The sequence below is a fragment of the Scomber scombrus genome, chromosome 10 (assembly GCF_963691925.1).
Source record: "Scomber scombrus chromosome 10, fScoSco1.1, whole genome shotgun sequence".
NCBI classification, from domain to species: Eukaryota; Metazoa; Chordata; class Actinopteri; order Scombriformes; family Scombridae; genus Scomber; species Scomber scombrus.
The window spans coordinates 1,912,501-1,931,373 of NC_084979.1; the positions used below are offsets into that span (position 1 = coordinate 1,912,501).

Below are 18,873 nucleotides of genomic sequence, written 5' to 3' on the forward strand. Positions count from 1 at the left end.
TTGACTTCCTACATTCTTCAACAACCTTGATATCTGTGGCAGCTGAATGATGTCATCAGAAGTGACATATGAGAGCGATGTGGTCCAGGTTGAATTTCCTCCTAGTATGTACGATAGAAACATTCTCACAGAGCGGGTCATTTCTACACACCTGAGATGATCTACACACATACATACCCACACATGTTGCACAAATGATAATGGTTGCAAACTCTGGCAGGTTGCCGGGCAGGATTCAGCATGCAGGCCTTGAGTTTGACACAAGGCATATGTCAGAATAAGAGCTCTGAGCTGATTTCTAAATGTGTCCACTGAAGAGCCAGCTGCTTGACTGTGACTCAGATTGACTCTCAGGTTATTGTCTCTGCATGTTTCCTGACTTGTTCCAGATTCTTCAGGTTCCTGTCATGTCCAGACACATCCAGGCATTTAAAATGATCATTGCCACCTTTCAGAGAGTTCACACCAGTCACATATCTACACTTAAAGCACTTACCTTGTGAGTTAAAGTATTCTAATGTGTTACACTGAAGTGTTTACATGCACACAAGCATCCTGGTTTTCATCATATATTCCGAATCTGATGTTTAGATGAGACAGCTGCTTATTCATATTCATGTTTACACAATTCTAAACCTCTGTCTGTACCAGCAGAGAGAGCTGCATCAGGTGTTTACATGCCACAGTGTGCTGGTTTCTACTGGAGGAGATCCAACTTTCAGAAACCTGGATTACTAATAAAGCCCGACTGATATATCGATCAGCCGATATTGATCTATCACAGATATATCAGTATCGGCAAATATGTTGTCTGATATGTGCTGATATTTAGTTATATAATCATCATTTTATGTAAATTTGACCCTTTTTCTTAATTCAAGTTTAATATAATGTATGTTTTTTGTTCTTTGTGGGGTTTTTTTATTCATAGCTAATTATCATTTTTTAAATCCCAGCTGTGTTAACAGTTTCAGAGCGCTGATGTCATTTTATACAATCATGTTTATTGTTAAAATGGAATATATCAATATCCATTACATCACAAGTGATTAATAACCACATTTAAGCAATCACTGCAAAAATATATCAGAATTTGTTCGCTCAGTAATATCGGTATCAGCATCGGGCCCTAAAATCCAGTATGGGTCGGACCCCTAATGGTTACACAAACCAGAACCAGGATAGTCCAAAAACCTGATGATAAACAGTATACTGGTGCATATAAAGACACATTTCCCTCCAGGGATTGTTTGAGGATGTTAGGGAAGTTGATCATTATTACAGTTATTGTAGCCTCAGGCTGTTGTAACGGATGTTTACACACTCATAAAAAAGGACCTGCAAGTCTAACAGCATTAATTACAGAGTGGTTGGTTTATGTTGTTGGTAGTTTAGAAATCATTCATCAAGTCCAACTGTAATTAGAGTTAGTCGCCTCAGTTTTATTACTGTGAGAAAGAACGTCTTCAGGTAATAATCAGAAATGCTTTGGAGAGGGTGGGACAGTGTATGTGTGTGAGTGACAGCTGATTAAGCCCTTTGACACAATGTAAACTACTTCTGTCTTTGGTCTGTGCTGTTATTTGTGTCTTCCAGTTTCTCTTCTGTCACGTATGAAACCTGTTCAGAAAAGGCTCGACTTCTTAATACATAGAGAGAACGGTGCCTGTCCCCTGAACGCCTCACATGCAGGCTATGAGTAGATGCTAGAATTCATCGGTGTTCCTTAAACGCCTCACATGCAGACTGATCTGTAGACTACACTTTTGAGCTGAGAAGTTGTTGATTGGATGAACTGCAGTGTGTGTTTAAAACATGTTTAAGACATCTTTGCACTTTTGTTTAAAACAAACATAGAACGTTGTAATGTGTAAAAAACAGGAATAGTAGAGCTTGTGTGTGTTGCAATGTCAGTGTGGTGCTGTCTGTATTTTCTGACTGAAGCAACATTGTTTATTAGATTAGATTAGATGAACTTTATTGTCCCGAAGGAAATTTGTCTTGGGCTAAAAGTGCCAGGTGCAGCTGCACATAAACAACAATACACAATAGCGCTGTGGAATGAATCGAAAAATAATCGAATCCGACATTTAGAAACTCTAATCGACTTAATCTTGCTCGTGTCAATTAATCGTGGTGTTCACTGTTGCCATGACAGTAAAGGTTGCATATCTTTAAGGAAACAAAAGAAACTGTGAAAATACATAATCGTTCATCAAGGGTGGAGAAAATCGTGATTTAGATTTTTGCCATAATCGCCCAGCCCTATTACATAATAATCACAGAAAAACAAAACATACACGACATAATGCACAGAATAATAATGAGATATGATTCTACATTTCTCAAGAACCACACTTGACACTGCACGTCCTCGAGTCCTCAACAATACAACTGCCAAGCGTGAAGTCGATCAGACGAGCGATCGTCGAGATACAAGAAAAACATACATACATAGAATATTCCTTTTTTTTTTAAAGTTGTTTTCATTCTTTGAGTTGATTTTCATTTTGAATCCACTTCTAGATCATTTATAGATATTGAGAGACAGCTCACCATCTGGAGCCACTACAGTCCTGTAAACATGCAGTGAGACTGATCACATCACGGTTTACAGGCCTGGAGTGACTCAAAGTGTCTAATGTAGAAACAAACATCTGTGGTAGGTTTTAACTACAAATGAATGTTTGTGCATTTTGTAATAACTCAGTTTTATGATTTTCAAACATCACGCAAAAACAAAAGAGTGAATGATATACTGCCCAGCTGAGCACAAATACAAACATTTAAAATAGGAAAACCAGTGTGCTGCTAAATGTTTATAATAATTTATAGTGTCAGATGAATTAAAATGGTAATAAATAATATGTGGAGGCAAACTACACAAACATAAAGGAACAGTGTGGCTCTCCCTGTGATGTGAGCAGTGAACACAGAGAATATGACAAACGTCTTATTGTCTGTTTTGGGACCTTCTTAAAAAACAGTGACACTTCTGTGGCCGATTGAAAAACTCTGAAGGAGAACATTCATGGGAAAAAGGCCTCTCTGCTGTGCCTTTCTGCTGCTCCCCCTGAAAGCCTTAGTGGAAAACAAATATCTGAGAATAGATATGGAACCTTGCCAATCAGACTCAGGATATTCACAGGCGGCTGAGAGAGGAGGGGCTCTGGAACCGAACATCTCTGCTGCTTTCTACTTTTTGTTAACATTGTTAGAAAGGTGATCGTTCTACTTTATGTAAGTGTAGTGAAGCATATGGACAAGTGTTCCCAATTCTGTCAACTTCATTAACATACATAAGAGAGACAAAATATGATGAAAGTGCTATACTGGGAAAGGTATAGATGGATAGATGACTTTATTGATCCCCGGGGGGGAAATGAAATAGTCATAGCAGCCAGATGTAGTAAAATACAGAGATACAGTGAAATACAATTTTAAAAAAAAATAAATAAAGGTTCAGTTCATAGTTTCAGTGTGTTTAAAGTGAGAGTTTGAATAAATAAAGGGCTGAGTTTGAATAATAATAAATAGCTAAGGTGCAGATAAACTCAGAGTGACTGACTTCTTAACATAATGAATATAGTAAAATGGTATAATATAATAATATGATTTAGATGATGTAATCATGATTTTGGTCATTTTGGCCAGTCCTACACCTTGGTAGTAGTTCAGTTATATATTCCTATTGTACCACAGAGTATCTGTCCTGATTGGCTGCTGACAGCGTTGTCAGCTGAGGAGTGGATCACACTGGAAAGAGGAGGATTTGGAGGAGTCTGGTTCAAACTTAGATCAGCTGACTTCACTACATTCAGCAGCAGAGCTCTGTACACACCGTGTGACTCTGCCTTATAGCTACACTGTATACTGACTAAATGTGAGTCCGATTCTAGACAGACGCCCTGGAACTGAAGCTTCCTCACAGAGATGAGAGAATACTACTATTGGATTTGGAGGCGCTGTAGTCAGGTGGATGTTCCTGCAGTCCGTGTCTATGTATGACACATAGATGATGGATTAAATAATCAAGTCAATTACTGCATAGCTTTAGCAATTATTAACTCCAGAGTGAGTATTCAGGAAGCAGTGAGTTTGTCTGGACAGGATTCTGTCTGCCAAGGAGGAAGTGCCCTCTGATAAACACTGACTTCCTCCCAGCTGACATCATACTCTCCAGTAATGTGTGTGCTGCTCTCAGCATATGCTAACACACTGCTGTGACTTTCTGAAGGCTGCAAATGCAACGCACAGGCAGTGTTCTACAGGGTGGCACCACTACTTGTTTCAGTGTGGGAGTGTTGAGGTGGTAACCTGTTATCTCGACATGAGACTTTGGCCCCCTAATACTGCATTGATCACTAGATCAGTGAGTGTGTGATATGTTTAAATCATGTATAGTGTAAGAAAAATGAATCATTAATATTCAGTCAGTATGTACAAACATGCTCTTTGCCCAGTCTGAGTACAGGACCACACCTCTGTGTTCTCTGCCAGACTCTGTGACTCACACTCACAATCTGTTCACACAAAACAACCTGTTTACATAATGCGTGTGTGCGTGTGTAATATTTTTTGTATTATTTTTATTTGCACATTATTTATATAACACATTAACGTATAAACCACACAAATTAAAACCAAATTAAACACACACACACACACACACACACACACACACACACACACACACACACACACACACACACACACCAGGGCAGAGGGATACAAGTAAGAGAAGTTCATCTTAAGCATTTGTCAGGGACACAAAAGCACATAACAGTACATATCATCCATGTGTGACTCTCACATTACAGTTCATCAGAAACAGGAGGATTCAAAATAAAACAGAAAATAGAAAAAAAACACAACCTATAATTTATAACGTATCTATAATTAGAAATCTGCTTGAATTCCCATCTATACCAACCATTTAAACGATTGTTTTGTCGATGCACGATAATGTATTACTCCATGTTGATAACCAAAATAAATTCATGCAACTAGTTTCTGGAGTTAATGTCTTCCAGTCTTTGAGAATAATGTTATTTTTGCTCATCAATAAGGTTGTTTGTGTGTGTGAAGAGAAAGTTAAAGAGTCATCAGAGAGCAGCACAGAGCCAAGTGTGTGTCAGTAGAGAGTCCTGTGGTAAACCACAGGGGGGGAAAAAGAAAAAAAGTTCTTGACCAAAATAGACAAATTAGTGGACAGTCCCAAAATAAAAGCAGCAGTGTACCATCATTTGATTGATTTGAATCACACAGGGGTGAACGTTATGTAACATGACCATTTTAGAACAATGAAAACAGTGAATGACTTTAAAACTGAAGTAACCTGCCTGCTCTTTATTGAACAGCTCTCTTCTTTTATCAGTCAGCACAGCACTGACTTCCCTTTTCCAGAACCTTCTTAGTACAGCTGACAGATACACACAAAAGAAATCCACACATTTCCCGATAAGCTTCTTACTCTGTGAAGAAAGAGGAAGCACTTCGGAAAAGAGTGGAGTATGTTTTCCCCTCAAAAAATACCCGAGTTCCATATAATGAAACAATAAGACCATAGAACACACCATGTAGCTAATGTGTCATTCAGCAGTGATGGAATACAGATGAGATGGTGAGAAAATTGTGTATATATCAAATGATCAGGGACTTTGTAGACATGTTTCATTTGAGAATGTTAATAATTTCGAGTGAGTTCCTGACAACTTGACTGTGTTTTATTATTATTAACTTTAATTTAACTTTAATAGCAGAATCAGGCAGCTGGTTTTATTAACTCTCATTTTAGCCACATGGGGCAGAATTGAATGATTCCTGGTCTGGCAACAAATGATCAGGTGTATTACAACAGAGATGAAATCCTACCCATTTATCCTGTCTGTCTAATGAATTTAACCCTTACATACTGTTCAGCTTTTACACCAAAAACAGCTACTATCACACAATATCATGTCCTATTTTACCTAAGACATGAACATATAACATAGCAATAATGATGGAAATGTATTTTATGTAAAGTGAAAATGACAAGAACTTAATGGAACTGTGGGGTTTATTGTAGCTCTACTGCTCCACCCACCTGGCTGCTTCATTAACGTTTTAACGCTGAGCTCCAGTCAAGTTCTCCCTTCATATATCGTCTGTCTTGATCATACTTAGCGTCAGTAATCATCCAGAATGAGTTGGAAAATATCGGCGTATCTGATGTCGACAAAAAAAATCCAATATCACGGTCTTCACGGATCACTAATTGTTGAACATTATCCTGAAAGTATCCCTATGAATATTGTTTAATTGATTTCAAACATAAAGGACGGCCCTGATGTGCATGTGTTATCTCTGTCTATGTCTTGAAAAGGTCTTAAAGCTTTTAATTAGATTCCAGTAGCTGTGTTGTGGACTGTGCTATCAGAGTAGCAGCAATCAGCCAAAATGAGTTGATCTTGGTCTTCTCCACCACACGGCACACAGCTCTGTCATATTATCACGTTTGTCTTCTTAAAGTCAGTTTTTCCAGTTTATAAATAATGAGTAGTGGGTTTGTTACCCTGTTAGTAGAACATCCCACCACACAGCTGCTTTCAGCCATTTTTCTGTTGTTTGCTAGAAGTGACGCAGAGGCAGCTTCACTCAATACAAAGTCAATAGAGAGTAATGGGAGGATTCATTGTGCTGTGTGTCTATCAATGCACCATGTGATGAAGCTCTATCAGTCCTGAAGACAGCATGATTCACACAATATAGTGATCGACTTCATGCTTTTTATTAAATTCCTTCAAACACTTCCCTACAAATATCACATGAGTGCACAGGCATGGATGTAAACTGCAACTTGATTGGTTGGTAGGAGCATATAACCACAGTTCTACTAGCATCTCCAGCTAAATTCTTTTCATCTTTGTTGTGATGGAAAAGAAGCAGAAACTCCTTTTTAGATTTCCTTTTCAGCTCTGCTCTAACTAACCAGTTTCCTACTGGATTGTGTCAGGTATGACGCTGGGAAAGACAACTACATCGACCTGATGGAGCTGAAGCTGATGATGGAGAAGCTGGAAGCTCCACAGACACACCTGGGTCTGAAGAACATGATCAAAGAGGTGGACGAGGATCTGGACAACAAGCTCAGCTTCAGAGAGGTGAGATGAGAAAAGAACATTAGAATCCGTTAAGATGCGAAGCGATAGATTTTCTGCTTCCTTCATTCACGTCTGTGTGTTCTTCCTCTGCGCTCCCTCAGTTCCTGCTGATCTTCAGGAAGGCAGCAGCAGGAGAGCTGGCAGAGGACAGCGGCCTCGGTGTCCTCGCTCGCCTCTCTGAAATCGATGTCTCCACAGAGGGGGTCAAAGGAGCCAAGACCTTCTTTGAAGCCAAAGTAAGTCAACTCCAAATGTCTTCTAACAACAAGCAGTCATTGTTTCAACAGTATTCAATGTTCAGTGTTTGAATGAAGCCTCCACACACGATGAGTTCAGGTACAATGCTGAGTGTAGGTCAATATAGGTACAAGTGAAAATGGAGGAAAATAAACAGGAAGCATTAAACCATATGCTCTGTGTGATGGTTACATGTGTAATGAGAGCTGTTATGTGACTTCTCATCTGCTTTATAAACACACACAGTAAATTAAACATTTCAAAAATGAGAAGATGCATGTGTGGACTCACTCATCATATGTTGCTGCTTAGTAAAATGTTGATTAGAGATGTTCTGATAGCATTTTTTACTTCCCAATACTGATTCTGATTGCTGAACTTTAGTATTAGCAGATCCAATAGCACTGCATTAAAAAGAGCATTTGAATAGGTGTGTACCTCTAACCTCTAAGTTTTGTTGCTAGATAACTTTGCATTATTTAGCAGAGATCAGTTCTTCCTCACTGCTCTAAAACAGTAGTTACCAGTGGCTGCTCAGTGCAGTTTTTAGGGTAGTCCATTTGAATTGATTTCTGGGAAAAGCAATGTTTGATCTTCGTGTGAAACTATTTTAAAGTGTATTATAATTCCATGGTATCAGATCAGTTCATAGACTGCATGCTCCCTGCATTTTAACCAGCATCAGAACTCTTGAGGAGCATCTTACATTTCACTAATGTTAAGTTGCTGCCAGTAATGTTGGTTAACATTCAGGTCCAGTTTCTCAGACAGAGATTCAGACTAGTCCTAGACTTTGGAGAAGATTCTGTGGAAATAGCCATTAAGAAATAACTCTAGTTTTGGATTAGACTTAATCTGTGTCCGGGAAGTCAGCCGTAGCAGTTCTTTGAGGGGGGGGAAAGTAAGATTTATCAACTAAATTCATCTCAGTGGCAACTGCAACTCTCCTCTGTTCATTCATATGCAGGTATTTGCTGTGTTAGAAACCTGTGGCCATACATGCAAAAGTTTCAAAGTTTCTTTTAATGTAAAACATGTGTAGAACATCTGTGGTTTGACTGACGTGCAGATTGATTGATTTTCTAACGACATGAATGCTGTAAAAAGCTCTAAAGCTATACATCTTTCCTTATAACAAAACACATGTGGAGCCTTCCTCCTCTGTGGCCTTCATCACCTGACAGCTGTGTGTGTGTGTGTCACAGGTCCAGGCCATCAACGAGTCCAGCCGGTTCGAGGCTGAGATCCGCGAGGAGCAGGAGGTCAAGAAGAAGCAAGCCGAGGATCAGAAACAGAGACGAGCCGCCTTCAAAGAACTGCAGTCAGCCTTCAAGTGACCTGCTGTCCTTCCTGTCAGGACCTGTCCCTGCTAACACTGTCAGCTTGTCTATGTATGTGTGTGTGTGTGTGTGTGTGTGTGTTGGAATGCTCCATGTATGTGAGACAGAGGTCAGGCTCAGTTAGTCCATGATACAGTGGACTACATACATTGTGAAATATCAACACTGTATATGCAGTGATGCAGATAAACATCATCTACTGATTGATCTCATTAACACTGTTCTACACTGAGAGTCTGCACTGAGCTCAATGATTGGATGATTGTGTGACCTGAGCTGTCTCACATTAGTGGAGCTCTCCTCTGTTTGTATCTTCTGCTCTTATCTTTGCACTTTATGTGCCGTGCAGCGCTACAGAATACCAAAGGGACAGGCAAAGGGAATTTCCAGGCAGCAGATCTTTACTCTGACCCTTTTTTTTTTTTTTTTTTGTTGACACACGTCCTCTGAGTGATGACATTTTATTGTTGAAATGAAATATGGCCGGTTTAATCAGTGACCGTAGTCCTTTCAGACAGTTGGCGTTCGAACGTGTTCCTCGTTCATTTCAGTGAGATAACTGTTGGCACAGCACAGAGCTTAGCAACTAAACAGATAGGAATGAGTGATAACTTCTAAAATCCTGCCTCATAATGTAATAAACTGCTGTGCAGTGTTCCAGCTCCTTCATCCAGTAAGCCTTCCTGGACACTATTTGATTGTCTCAGCTGATCCTGAAAAAAAACATGCAGCAACTCAGCATGTGTGTTAGTTTAATCTGGTCTGAATGTTCACTGTCTGTTTGTGTTTGGATCTTCATTCTGTGACCTGTTTTTAAAATGACAAAGTATTGGTACGGAGGACCAGTCTGGTACTGGTTCCACTTCCTGGTTAGGTACTGCTCTCTATATCTTCAGTCAGTCATTCCTTATATATGTTTAATGTTGGCCTGCTGTTGAATTCAGGCTGAAACCCAAATGCCAAATATCACTTCATAGAACCTGCAGGCTTAACAGACACATTTGGTCTACAGCTGCACAGAGCTGATCCACATCCACCAAGTCCACCAAGTGACCTTAAGCAGACTTTCTGCAGACTAGCAGAGAGTCGGCTCAGGGTGCAGACTTCACTCAGAAAATGACACATAATCCACAACAATATGGAACGACGGCGTAAAAAAAAAATAGAACTAAATATAATGATTTTAACTATATGCATGATATGTGCTGGTACACAACAGCTGGACACAGCTGGTTGTTACATCAACTGCTCAACACATGCTCAGTGGAAGCTCTCCTGAGACTCAAAACATGATTATTGCTGTTTCTAGTCTTTGGAGCCGTTTCTAAACAAGCTACAGTAACCACATTAAGAGGAATAATCAGACTTTGGATACACACATAATACTTGGTAGTAGATCAGTTCATAGCTTTTTTGGATCCAAACATGAGATTTGATGACCATAAGAAACATTAAAAAAGTTACAGCCTTGTCCTTTAAAGAAGAGTATTGATAAAGTACTGTTAAATTAACATTAAGCAGTACTGATATTGATTCAATCCACCCCTAAACATTAGAAGGTATTCACTTTATAGTATTTGTTTAGACTAACAGTGAATGCACTTCTTTCTCTGTTTATTTGAGCTGCGTCTGACTTTACACACACACACACACACACACACACACACACAGCGGCTGGTATTAAATCCACAGGGACACTTCCTCGTAAATGCTGTCACACACACACACACACACACACACACACACACACACACACACACACACACACACACACACACACACACACAGTCACTGTATTTTGTGTATACATGCTTCAGAGGGCTTGTGTATAAGGTCAGACAGCTGTAAACATCAGTTTGTTTAGAACTGTGAGTCTTACTAGTCTTTAGCCGTGATTCCTATCAGCTCTGTTCATATTTTATTCAGCAGCGGCTGAGAAGTCATCAGAAACCACCAGAAGCAGTTAACTCCTTCCTGGTTCAAATGGAATGGCTTTACACACAGCTCTACATGTAAGTGAGTATAGTTTCATAGCTGATAGGTAGTCCTCTAGATCAATCAGTAGGTTTGACCCAGATTATCACATGTGCCATTACAGCATATAGACAGTACTATATACATATATGTTGTGTTTAAAAGCTTACACCACTTTACTTTTTTACTGTAGTCTCACTATAAAATCATAAGTTATGTGAGTTTAGATGTTTCAGTGTCAGTACTTTAGTTGGCTCTGTCTTGCCAGTGAAGGGGAAGTGTGACTTCCTGGAGAAATATGAATAGTACTTCCTCTTATTTTCCATTATGAAATGCTGTATTCATATACTCACAAAAATGTACTTTTTAACAGGATAATCAGATCCTACAAAGCTAATCAGTTTGGTCCATGTGTGTGTAGTTCACTTACTCTGTCTAATCAGGTCAAATCTTTTTTAGCTCTGTGATTTGCACAATTTGCACTTACCTGCTCATTTTAATGTAAGTGTCTTAATCCACAGATAGCAGATTTAACCTTGTTATGTTTGTAACTTTAGTTCAACGTTTGCTTCCTTTACCGCTGATGTTAAAGAGTTAATCCTGAAGATTGAAGAGACTTTAAACTAATCAGCATCATTATTATTACACCATCCATCCAATTAGACGGTGGATCATTATGTGTATAGAGATAATCCAGCTGTGTCATGTGAGCATTTGAACAAAGATTTACAAAAAATGGGATTGTTCTCTCATATACAAACATCTTTCCTTTTTGAGGAACCAACAAAAGAGGAAAACTGCAAATATGTAGAGATTGGATGATGTCTGAGTATTAGTATTACTTCAGGTGGAATCATGCTGTACTGATTTGGTCATATCGTTGCATCTTTTATAAAATTCTGTTGTACAAATAAGTCATTCAAAGCAACTCAAATTAAAAAAAAAAAAAAAAAAAAGTTGTATCGATGTAATTCATGACGGTGAAACACCTCACTCATCATTTATTTATAGGCATTTATAGCATGTATATATTGAGCCTCAGTCACACTGGTCAGATATCATATTTTTGTATCATCTTCAGGATTACCGCTTTAAATAATCGAATTCTTTACTAAACTTTACATTTTATATCAGCTCAGAACAACTTAAATTATTTTTTAGAGCGGACGTTTTCTAATCTCCAGTGTTTGTTTTCTTCTTTGGAGCGGTTGTGTAAATGTGTGTGAGAGAAAGTGTCCTGCAGTGGTGCTGATGATGCAGCGCTTCACAGCACAATGTGACTGAAATGTTCCTAATGATTCATCGAACAAAGGTTTCATCACAGGGTGAAAACTACTTAGTATCTTTTCTCTTTTTTTTTTTAGGGTTAAGGGTTTTTTTTTTAAATCTCTGAACACAATTTTTCAGCGTTGGGTTTTGAGATGTGATGAGTGACATCTGGAGATTTCGGGGTTCTATGACGAAAAAAAAAAAGACACATCAGCGACTCCTCCAGATGAAAAAATTAAAGGTCTAGATGTCTTAAAAAACAGTTTTCTTGTGTAATGTTTAGAATGGTCAGTGAGTAGTTGTGATTTTGGGTTTTTGTCAGATCTACTGCATGTTTTTTCTGCTGTTTGGTGTAAATGTACAATAAGGTGAGGCTGCATGATTCTGCTCCAAATAAGTTCCCAGTTTATGTTTTTCAGGTGTAGCTGCAGAGCACACAGACTGCAGTCACTGCTCTAAACCTCATCACACTCTGTGCATCCAGCTCTACAAAGCAGCAACAGCAGCACAATTTTTTTAACAGACTAAGCACAGTGTTGTATCTGAGCTGGAGGAAGGTGCATGGATTTGTTCTTCCTCTCAGCTTTAGGTGTGTTTGTTTCGATGCTGCGGATCTCCCGGTTGATACAAACACGATTTGCAGAGGCCTGAATCTCTACTGTGACCTTATTTTGTAGAATCATGCAGCCCTATGTTGGTTTTGGTTTTGACCGACTTTCACAGAGATGTGTAGAAATGTCGACAGGTTCTCAGGCTGATTGTCATGTCCTCACACAATCAAAAACTATTTGCTTCTGTACACTGTAAACATGGTAGATTTTTATTTTTTATTACTTTCCCATATTCCTAAATATTCCAAAGCTTTTTGTCTTCAGAGAGGGAAAAAAGAAAAGTGATGAACCCTGATTATATCCAGCTTTATGCCAACACTGTATTACATTGTGGAGTAACAAGAGTGTGATTTATTTCCTTAAAGATGACATCATTACTAATGGAGAGAGTTGAATGCTCACATAGTGAATATCATTCATATTTAAACATTCCAGTGAATTCCTCTCCAGTATCATTCCATAATGTCCTCATTGTTAACACAATGGTGCCAAATGTTTGAACTGTTGTCATTCTGCTCTGTTCAGTGGAGCTTTTCCCTCCGCCACAACCAAAAAAATGTGAATGGAAATGACAAAAAGTAGTTGTTTAGAAAGCAGCTGGCCAACTGTCAGTGACACAGCATTCCATCATGTATGTATGACACTCAGCACCCATCATCCCAGCTCACTGACTAACTCCCCCTGTGAACTGTGCTGAATGTGAAAACCAACAGTGAGCTGGGGTGGGATTATGGGTGGGAGGGGTGTGGGTGGGGTTAGGGTCTCTGGGTTGAATAACATCATCAAGGAGGGTTTCTTGAACTAATCTAGTGAAGTTTGCCGTCTGTGTGGTTTGATTTTCTTTAGTTATTCCTTGTTGTCCTGAAGTGTCACTTACTGTCACTATCTGAATACAGTTTAAAGTATGTATAACTTCACTGTCTTTTATGCTACAAGAAATGAGGTTACTCTCTTATACACCTTTATTTTGAGTCTTAATAAAATGCATCCTTTTTTGGCAAAAAAAAAAAAAGATGTCTGTAGTGTGTTTGTGTGTCATCATATCTTCATGAAGCTTCTGGTGAAAGTTGAAAAAGTCCTCAGTGTTCAGGCATTCCTGTCTGACATGTCTGTGCAGACACTAGTATGGATTCCTGAAGATAGAACCTTTTAATGAAAACTTCTCTTTCTTTGGAGAAGCTGCAATTCACCTGTGAGTTCACATCTCCTAACTTTAAGCACATTTTTGGCTTTCCATTTGTTATTTTCTTGACCATTTTGGCTGTGTTCATGCATATGCCATCAAATTCTCCAAGGATATTCTTTTTTTTTTTTTTTAATTATTATTTCAATCAATCACTTATATAGGTCTATATTACACTATAGACAAAATTGAGAGATTCTTAGGGATAAAAATGTCCCCATTAAAACTATATTTTTGTAGTACTGCCAAAATATGACTGATGCATTCCTGTGTTCTGGGCTGTCATATTAGAGCCAGGGCTTCAACATTGTAGTTGGTGGGGGTTTTTTTTCACCAGATGACATCATTTAGCTGTATTTTGCCTATGGGAGAATACAATGCAGTGTTCTTCCGTCCTGCTCGTTCTCTATTATGAAGCACAGCAGACCAGTTAAAAATGCGGTGGCAACCAAAATGACCTGGATGTGTTGGTGTGGGTGTCAGAGTGTGTGGTGTGTATTGAAAAATAAATGTGTGTGTGTGTGAGTGTGTATGCATAAATGTGTGTATGTGCAGATACAAATGGAGAATTTGTATTGTCTTGCGGGTCTGCGTTCATAGCAGTATGTCTAAATCTCTCACTCTCTCTCTCAAACACACACACACACACACACACACATACACAACCACAACCTCTTTCACTAATGCATCCACTCACACACTCACAACGCCAGTCTTTTGACGCTGACATTTTTGTCCCTAAGTAACACTTTTTTAAGTGAGGCAGATCTTGAAATGTTCACCCTACCCTCACTAAGCTATGAAATATCTACTTTATGAATAAAATATTATACTACTACGCAGAAAAGAGTGGATCTGTATCTGTATCTGAAAATATAGTTAATAGTTAATAAGTTAGTTTTGCACTAACTGTAATGATTTCTTGCTTAAGGCTGTATTCACAAAACTGAGGAACTGAAACATACTGAGTGTAACACAGTTGAACAAACAGTATTAAAATAGAAATGACTCAAGTGACTTTTGGCTTTATGCTTTATTCCCTATTGTTTGGTTAAGGTTAGGGTTACTAAAACTGTGAGGGAGTTTTTCAGTCCAAGCAAAATAAAGTGTGTGATACAGGAAGAGAGTTTCTCTGAGTAGGAAATAAGTAAAAACAGTTAGCAATATTATCTTCAGATGTGTGTACAGATTTGTGTAGCTGTATTTCAATCCATGTGTGCGTAATCAGATTTGTAAATGTGTACAATAATCTGAAAGTGTGTATCCATGTAATCCATGTGTGTGTAAATAGAGTAGAAACGTGTAACGGAATCTCCAAATAAGTATTCAGATTTGCAAGTGCACAGACATTTGTCAATGTGAGCATAGATCTGTAAGTGTGAGCATAGATCTGTAAATGTGAGCATAGATCTGTCAATGTGAGCATAGATCTGTCAATGTGTGCATGGATCTGTCAATGTGTGCATAGATCTGTAAATGTGTGCATAGATCTGTCAATGTGAGCATAGATCTGTAAATGTGTGCATATATCTATCAATGTGTGTATAGATCTGTCAATGTGTGTATAGATCTGTCAATGTGTGCATAGATCTATCAATGTGTGTATAGATCTGTCAATGTGAGCATAGATCTGTAAGTGTGAGCATAGATCTGTAAATGTGAGCATAGATCTGTTAATGTGAGCATAGATCTGTAAATGTGAGCATAGATCTGTAAGTGTGAGCATAGATCTGTAAATGTGAGCATAGATCTGTTCATGTGAGCATAGATATGTAAGTGTGAGCATAGATCTCATGCATACACAGACATTGTACATTGTTTCATACACTATCTTAACACCCATTAAAAAGCCAGCATTGATAGTGTATCTGAATGTTAAAAAGGCATCAAACTAATTCAGACCACATGAATTCAGATACTGTAGATGGATTTAAAAAATTTTTTGTTTTAAACAGTACTAAGGATTCAGTAGTGATTACATTTTTATTAAATCAGTTTTTCAATTCAAATCCTCATGGCCAGTGTTTGCTTCCTCTGTAACAGCGATCACAACCCTCCAGGACAGTCTTCATTATAGAAGGCAGGTGACAGATCTTGTGACATGGTGTCAGGACAACAACATATCCCTGAATATCAGCGAAACAAAAGAGATGATTGTGATCCCTCAGCAGGAAAAGAATGCAGTGTGAGATAGAGAGGGTGACCAAGTTCAAATTCCACTGCACCTACAATCACCTCAGCAACGACCTCACCTAGTCCTACAACACTACACAACAGCTATACTTCCTGAAGAGAGTGAAGAAATTCAGAATGTCACCAAGAATCTTCAGCAGCTGCAGCACAGCCTGGTATGGCAACTGTTTCACCCTGGACCACAAGTCCCTGCCCTCTGTGACTCTTCTGCAGGACATCTGTAACAGGGTAGACCTGTATCAGCCTCATTTTAAGTGCACTAGTTTGTCTAAATGTGTGCATAGATCTGTTAATGTGAGCATAGATCTGTAAATGTGTGCATAGATCTGTTAATGTGAGCATAGATCTGTAAATGAGAGTATAGATCTGTAAATGTGTGCATAGATCTGTTAATGTGAGCATAGATCTGTTAATGTGAGCATAGATCTGTAAATGTGAGTATAGATCTGTAAATGTGTGCATAGATCTGTAAATGTGAGTATAGATCTGTAAATGTGTGCATAGATCTGTAAATGTGAGCATAGATCTGTTAATGTGTGCATAGATCTGTAAATGTGAGCATAGATCTGTTAATGTGAGCATAGATCTGTAAATGTGAGTATAGATCTGTAAATGTGTGCATAGATCTGTAAATGTGAGCACAGATCTGTAAATGTGAGTATAGATCTGTAAATGTGTGCATAGATCTGTTAATGTGAGCATAGATCTGTTAATATGAGCATAGATCTGTAAGTGTGAGCATATATCTGTAAACGTGAGCATAGATCTGTAAGTGTGAGCATAGATCTGTAAGTGTGAGCATAGATCTGTTAATGTAAGCATAGATCTGTAAATGTGTGCAACTGCATAGATCTGTAAATGTGTGCATAGATCTGTTAATGTGAGCATAGATCTGTAAATGTGAGCATAGATCTGTAAATGTGAGCATAGATCTGTAAGTGTGAGCATAGATCTGTTAATGTGAGCATAGATCTGTAAGTTTGAGCATAGATCTGTTAATGTGAGCATAGATCTGTAAATGTGAGCATAGATCTGTTAATGTGAGCATAGATCTGTAAGTGTGAGCATAGATCTGTTAATGTGAGCATAGATCTGTTAATGTGAGCATAGATCTGTAAGTGTGAGCATAGATCTGTAAGTGTGAGCATAGATCTGTTAATGTGAGCATAGATCTGTAAATGTGAGCATAGATCTGTTAATGTGAGCATAGATCTGTTAATGTGAGACCTGCATGTGTGGTTTCCACTTGTGTTGTGGGGTGAATTGCACGCTGAAGGCCTGGTGGTGTACAGAAGTGCTTGGGTGTGAAATCCAATCTGTTACTTAGCCAGCAACACACACACTACAGTCAGTCATTCTCCTTGTCTCCTTCTGGTGTGTATGTACAAACCAATGGTTGTATCTGTAGTTATGAAGCTTTCCTGGTGCAATGATAGGAATCTGGGTGTTTATGTGGTCTAGTCTTTATATCCTATTCTGTGTAGATATTTTGGTAGAAATGAATGTAGAAGTGTTTGTTTATGAGTCATTTTCCAGTGGAGGTGTGTTGGATCGGTTGCTGGTGTGCCGCTATGTGAAGAGTAGCAGCTGATTGGCCAAGCCCCCAGAAAATACAGTCAACATCGAGTCACCGACCGACCAGCCTTTAACCACGACCAGAAAACCACCAAAAAACAACAACAAAAACTACAGTCTGTCTGTCTTTTGCTTGTTTCTTTAAACACCGTTTGGTCAATTTCAAACTTTACACATCCACCAGACCAGGGTCCACAGGAGGGGCCCAAACGTCATCATCAACCCTACCCATCCTCAACAGCCTGTTCACACTTTTACCATCTGACAAAAGGTACAGGAGTGAGCAGTTCACAGCCAATAGAACTAATGAACGTCTATCTTCTAAATCTGAAATGATTCTCAGATATTCAAACATGTGCATTAAAACAAGAGAATACAGATAAAAGAATGAATTCACCATCAACACACATTTATTCAGTATCAAATGAACCATAAGTTTCTCATAGCTCAGTGCTTCAGATGAGAGCACAGTGCTGAGTCTTAGTAGTCAAACAGTGTCTCCCTGTGGACTGTGGCTGTAACTCAGTGTCATATTCAGGACTCTCAAGTAACACCACTCTCAATAGTATCACTGTCCACACTATGGCTAATGTTCACAGCCTCTCATGAAGGACCAGACCAGCACAGGTAGGTCTGAAGCCTGCATGTCTTTTCCTTTTTAGATTCAATATATTACGTAGTAGTGTATGTGGCACGCAGCTGCGGAGCTTTCTAGTTCATTCGTCTTCCTTGTGAAACATTAAGGCACATCCTCACAGAATGATCAGGATCTAATGTATTGAAATGCTGAGTATAGTGCATGTTAGTAATTCATCATTTTTTTAACATAAAATGTGGTCTTTTATACATATTGTATTATATTTGATCCCAATACTGCAGAATATATATTAGTATTGTGATCTCTTAGATGCAGGTATTATATGTGAAAGAGAGTTACACAGATTCAGTGCTGGTTACTAATTCATGCAAATACTATTGTTTGTATACAGTGTGTGTGTGTGTGTGCGTGTGTGCGTGCGTGCGTGCGTGCGTGCGTGCGTGCATGCGTGTGTGTGTGTGTGTCTTGGTATTTAATCAGTTTCTATGTATTCTATTTCTATGTTTCCGAGCTCTGTAATGCTACAACATGTCTTTTCTTTTCCTCTCTTTGCTAATTCAGTGAGCTAGATGGCCGTTTTGTTACTGTATCTCTGTTATTTTGCTATTGCTCATCTGCTCTGATCATTAACATACACACCTGCTCCAACACAGGATATATTATGCATCACTTAAGCTATCTGTTTCCTCACTACTGTATCTCTGTCTCCTCTGCTCTCTGATTTCAATCTTTCTTCGCACGTCGCTGA

General features: G+C 38.7%; 1 protein-coding gene across 2 annotated transcripts in view; it reads left to right on the plus strand.

Moving 5' to 3' along the window:
* The window catches only part of efhd2 (EF-hand domain family, member D2), a 12,427-nt gene extending 2,877 nt beyond the window's left edge, over positions 1–9,550 (plus strand). The window contains exons 2-4 of one of the 2 annotated variants that reach the window (XM_062427592.1): positions 6,998–7,145; positions 7,247–7,381; positions 8,588–9,550. In XM_062427592.1, the coding sequence (XP_062283576.1) occupies positions 6,998–7,145; positions 7,247–7,381; positions 8,588–8,719 (415 nt within the window). In that variant the 3' untranslated portion in view covers positions 8,720–9,550. The remainder of the gene's footprint in view (positions 1–6,997; positions 7,146–7,246; positions 7,382–8,587) is intronic. The other variant, XM_062427593.1, reaches the window with a different exon arrangement.
* Positions 9,551–18,873: the final 9,323 nt, after the last annotated feature.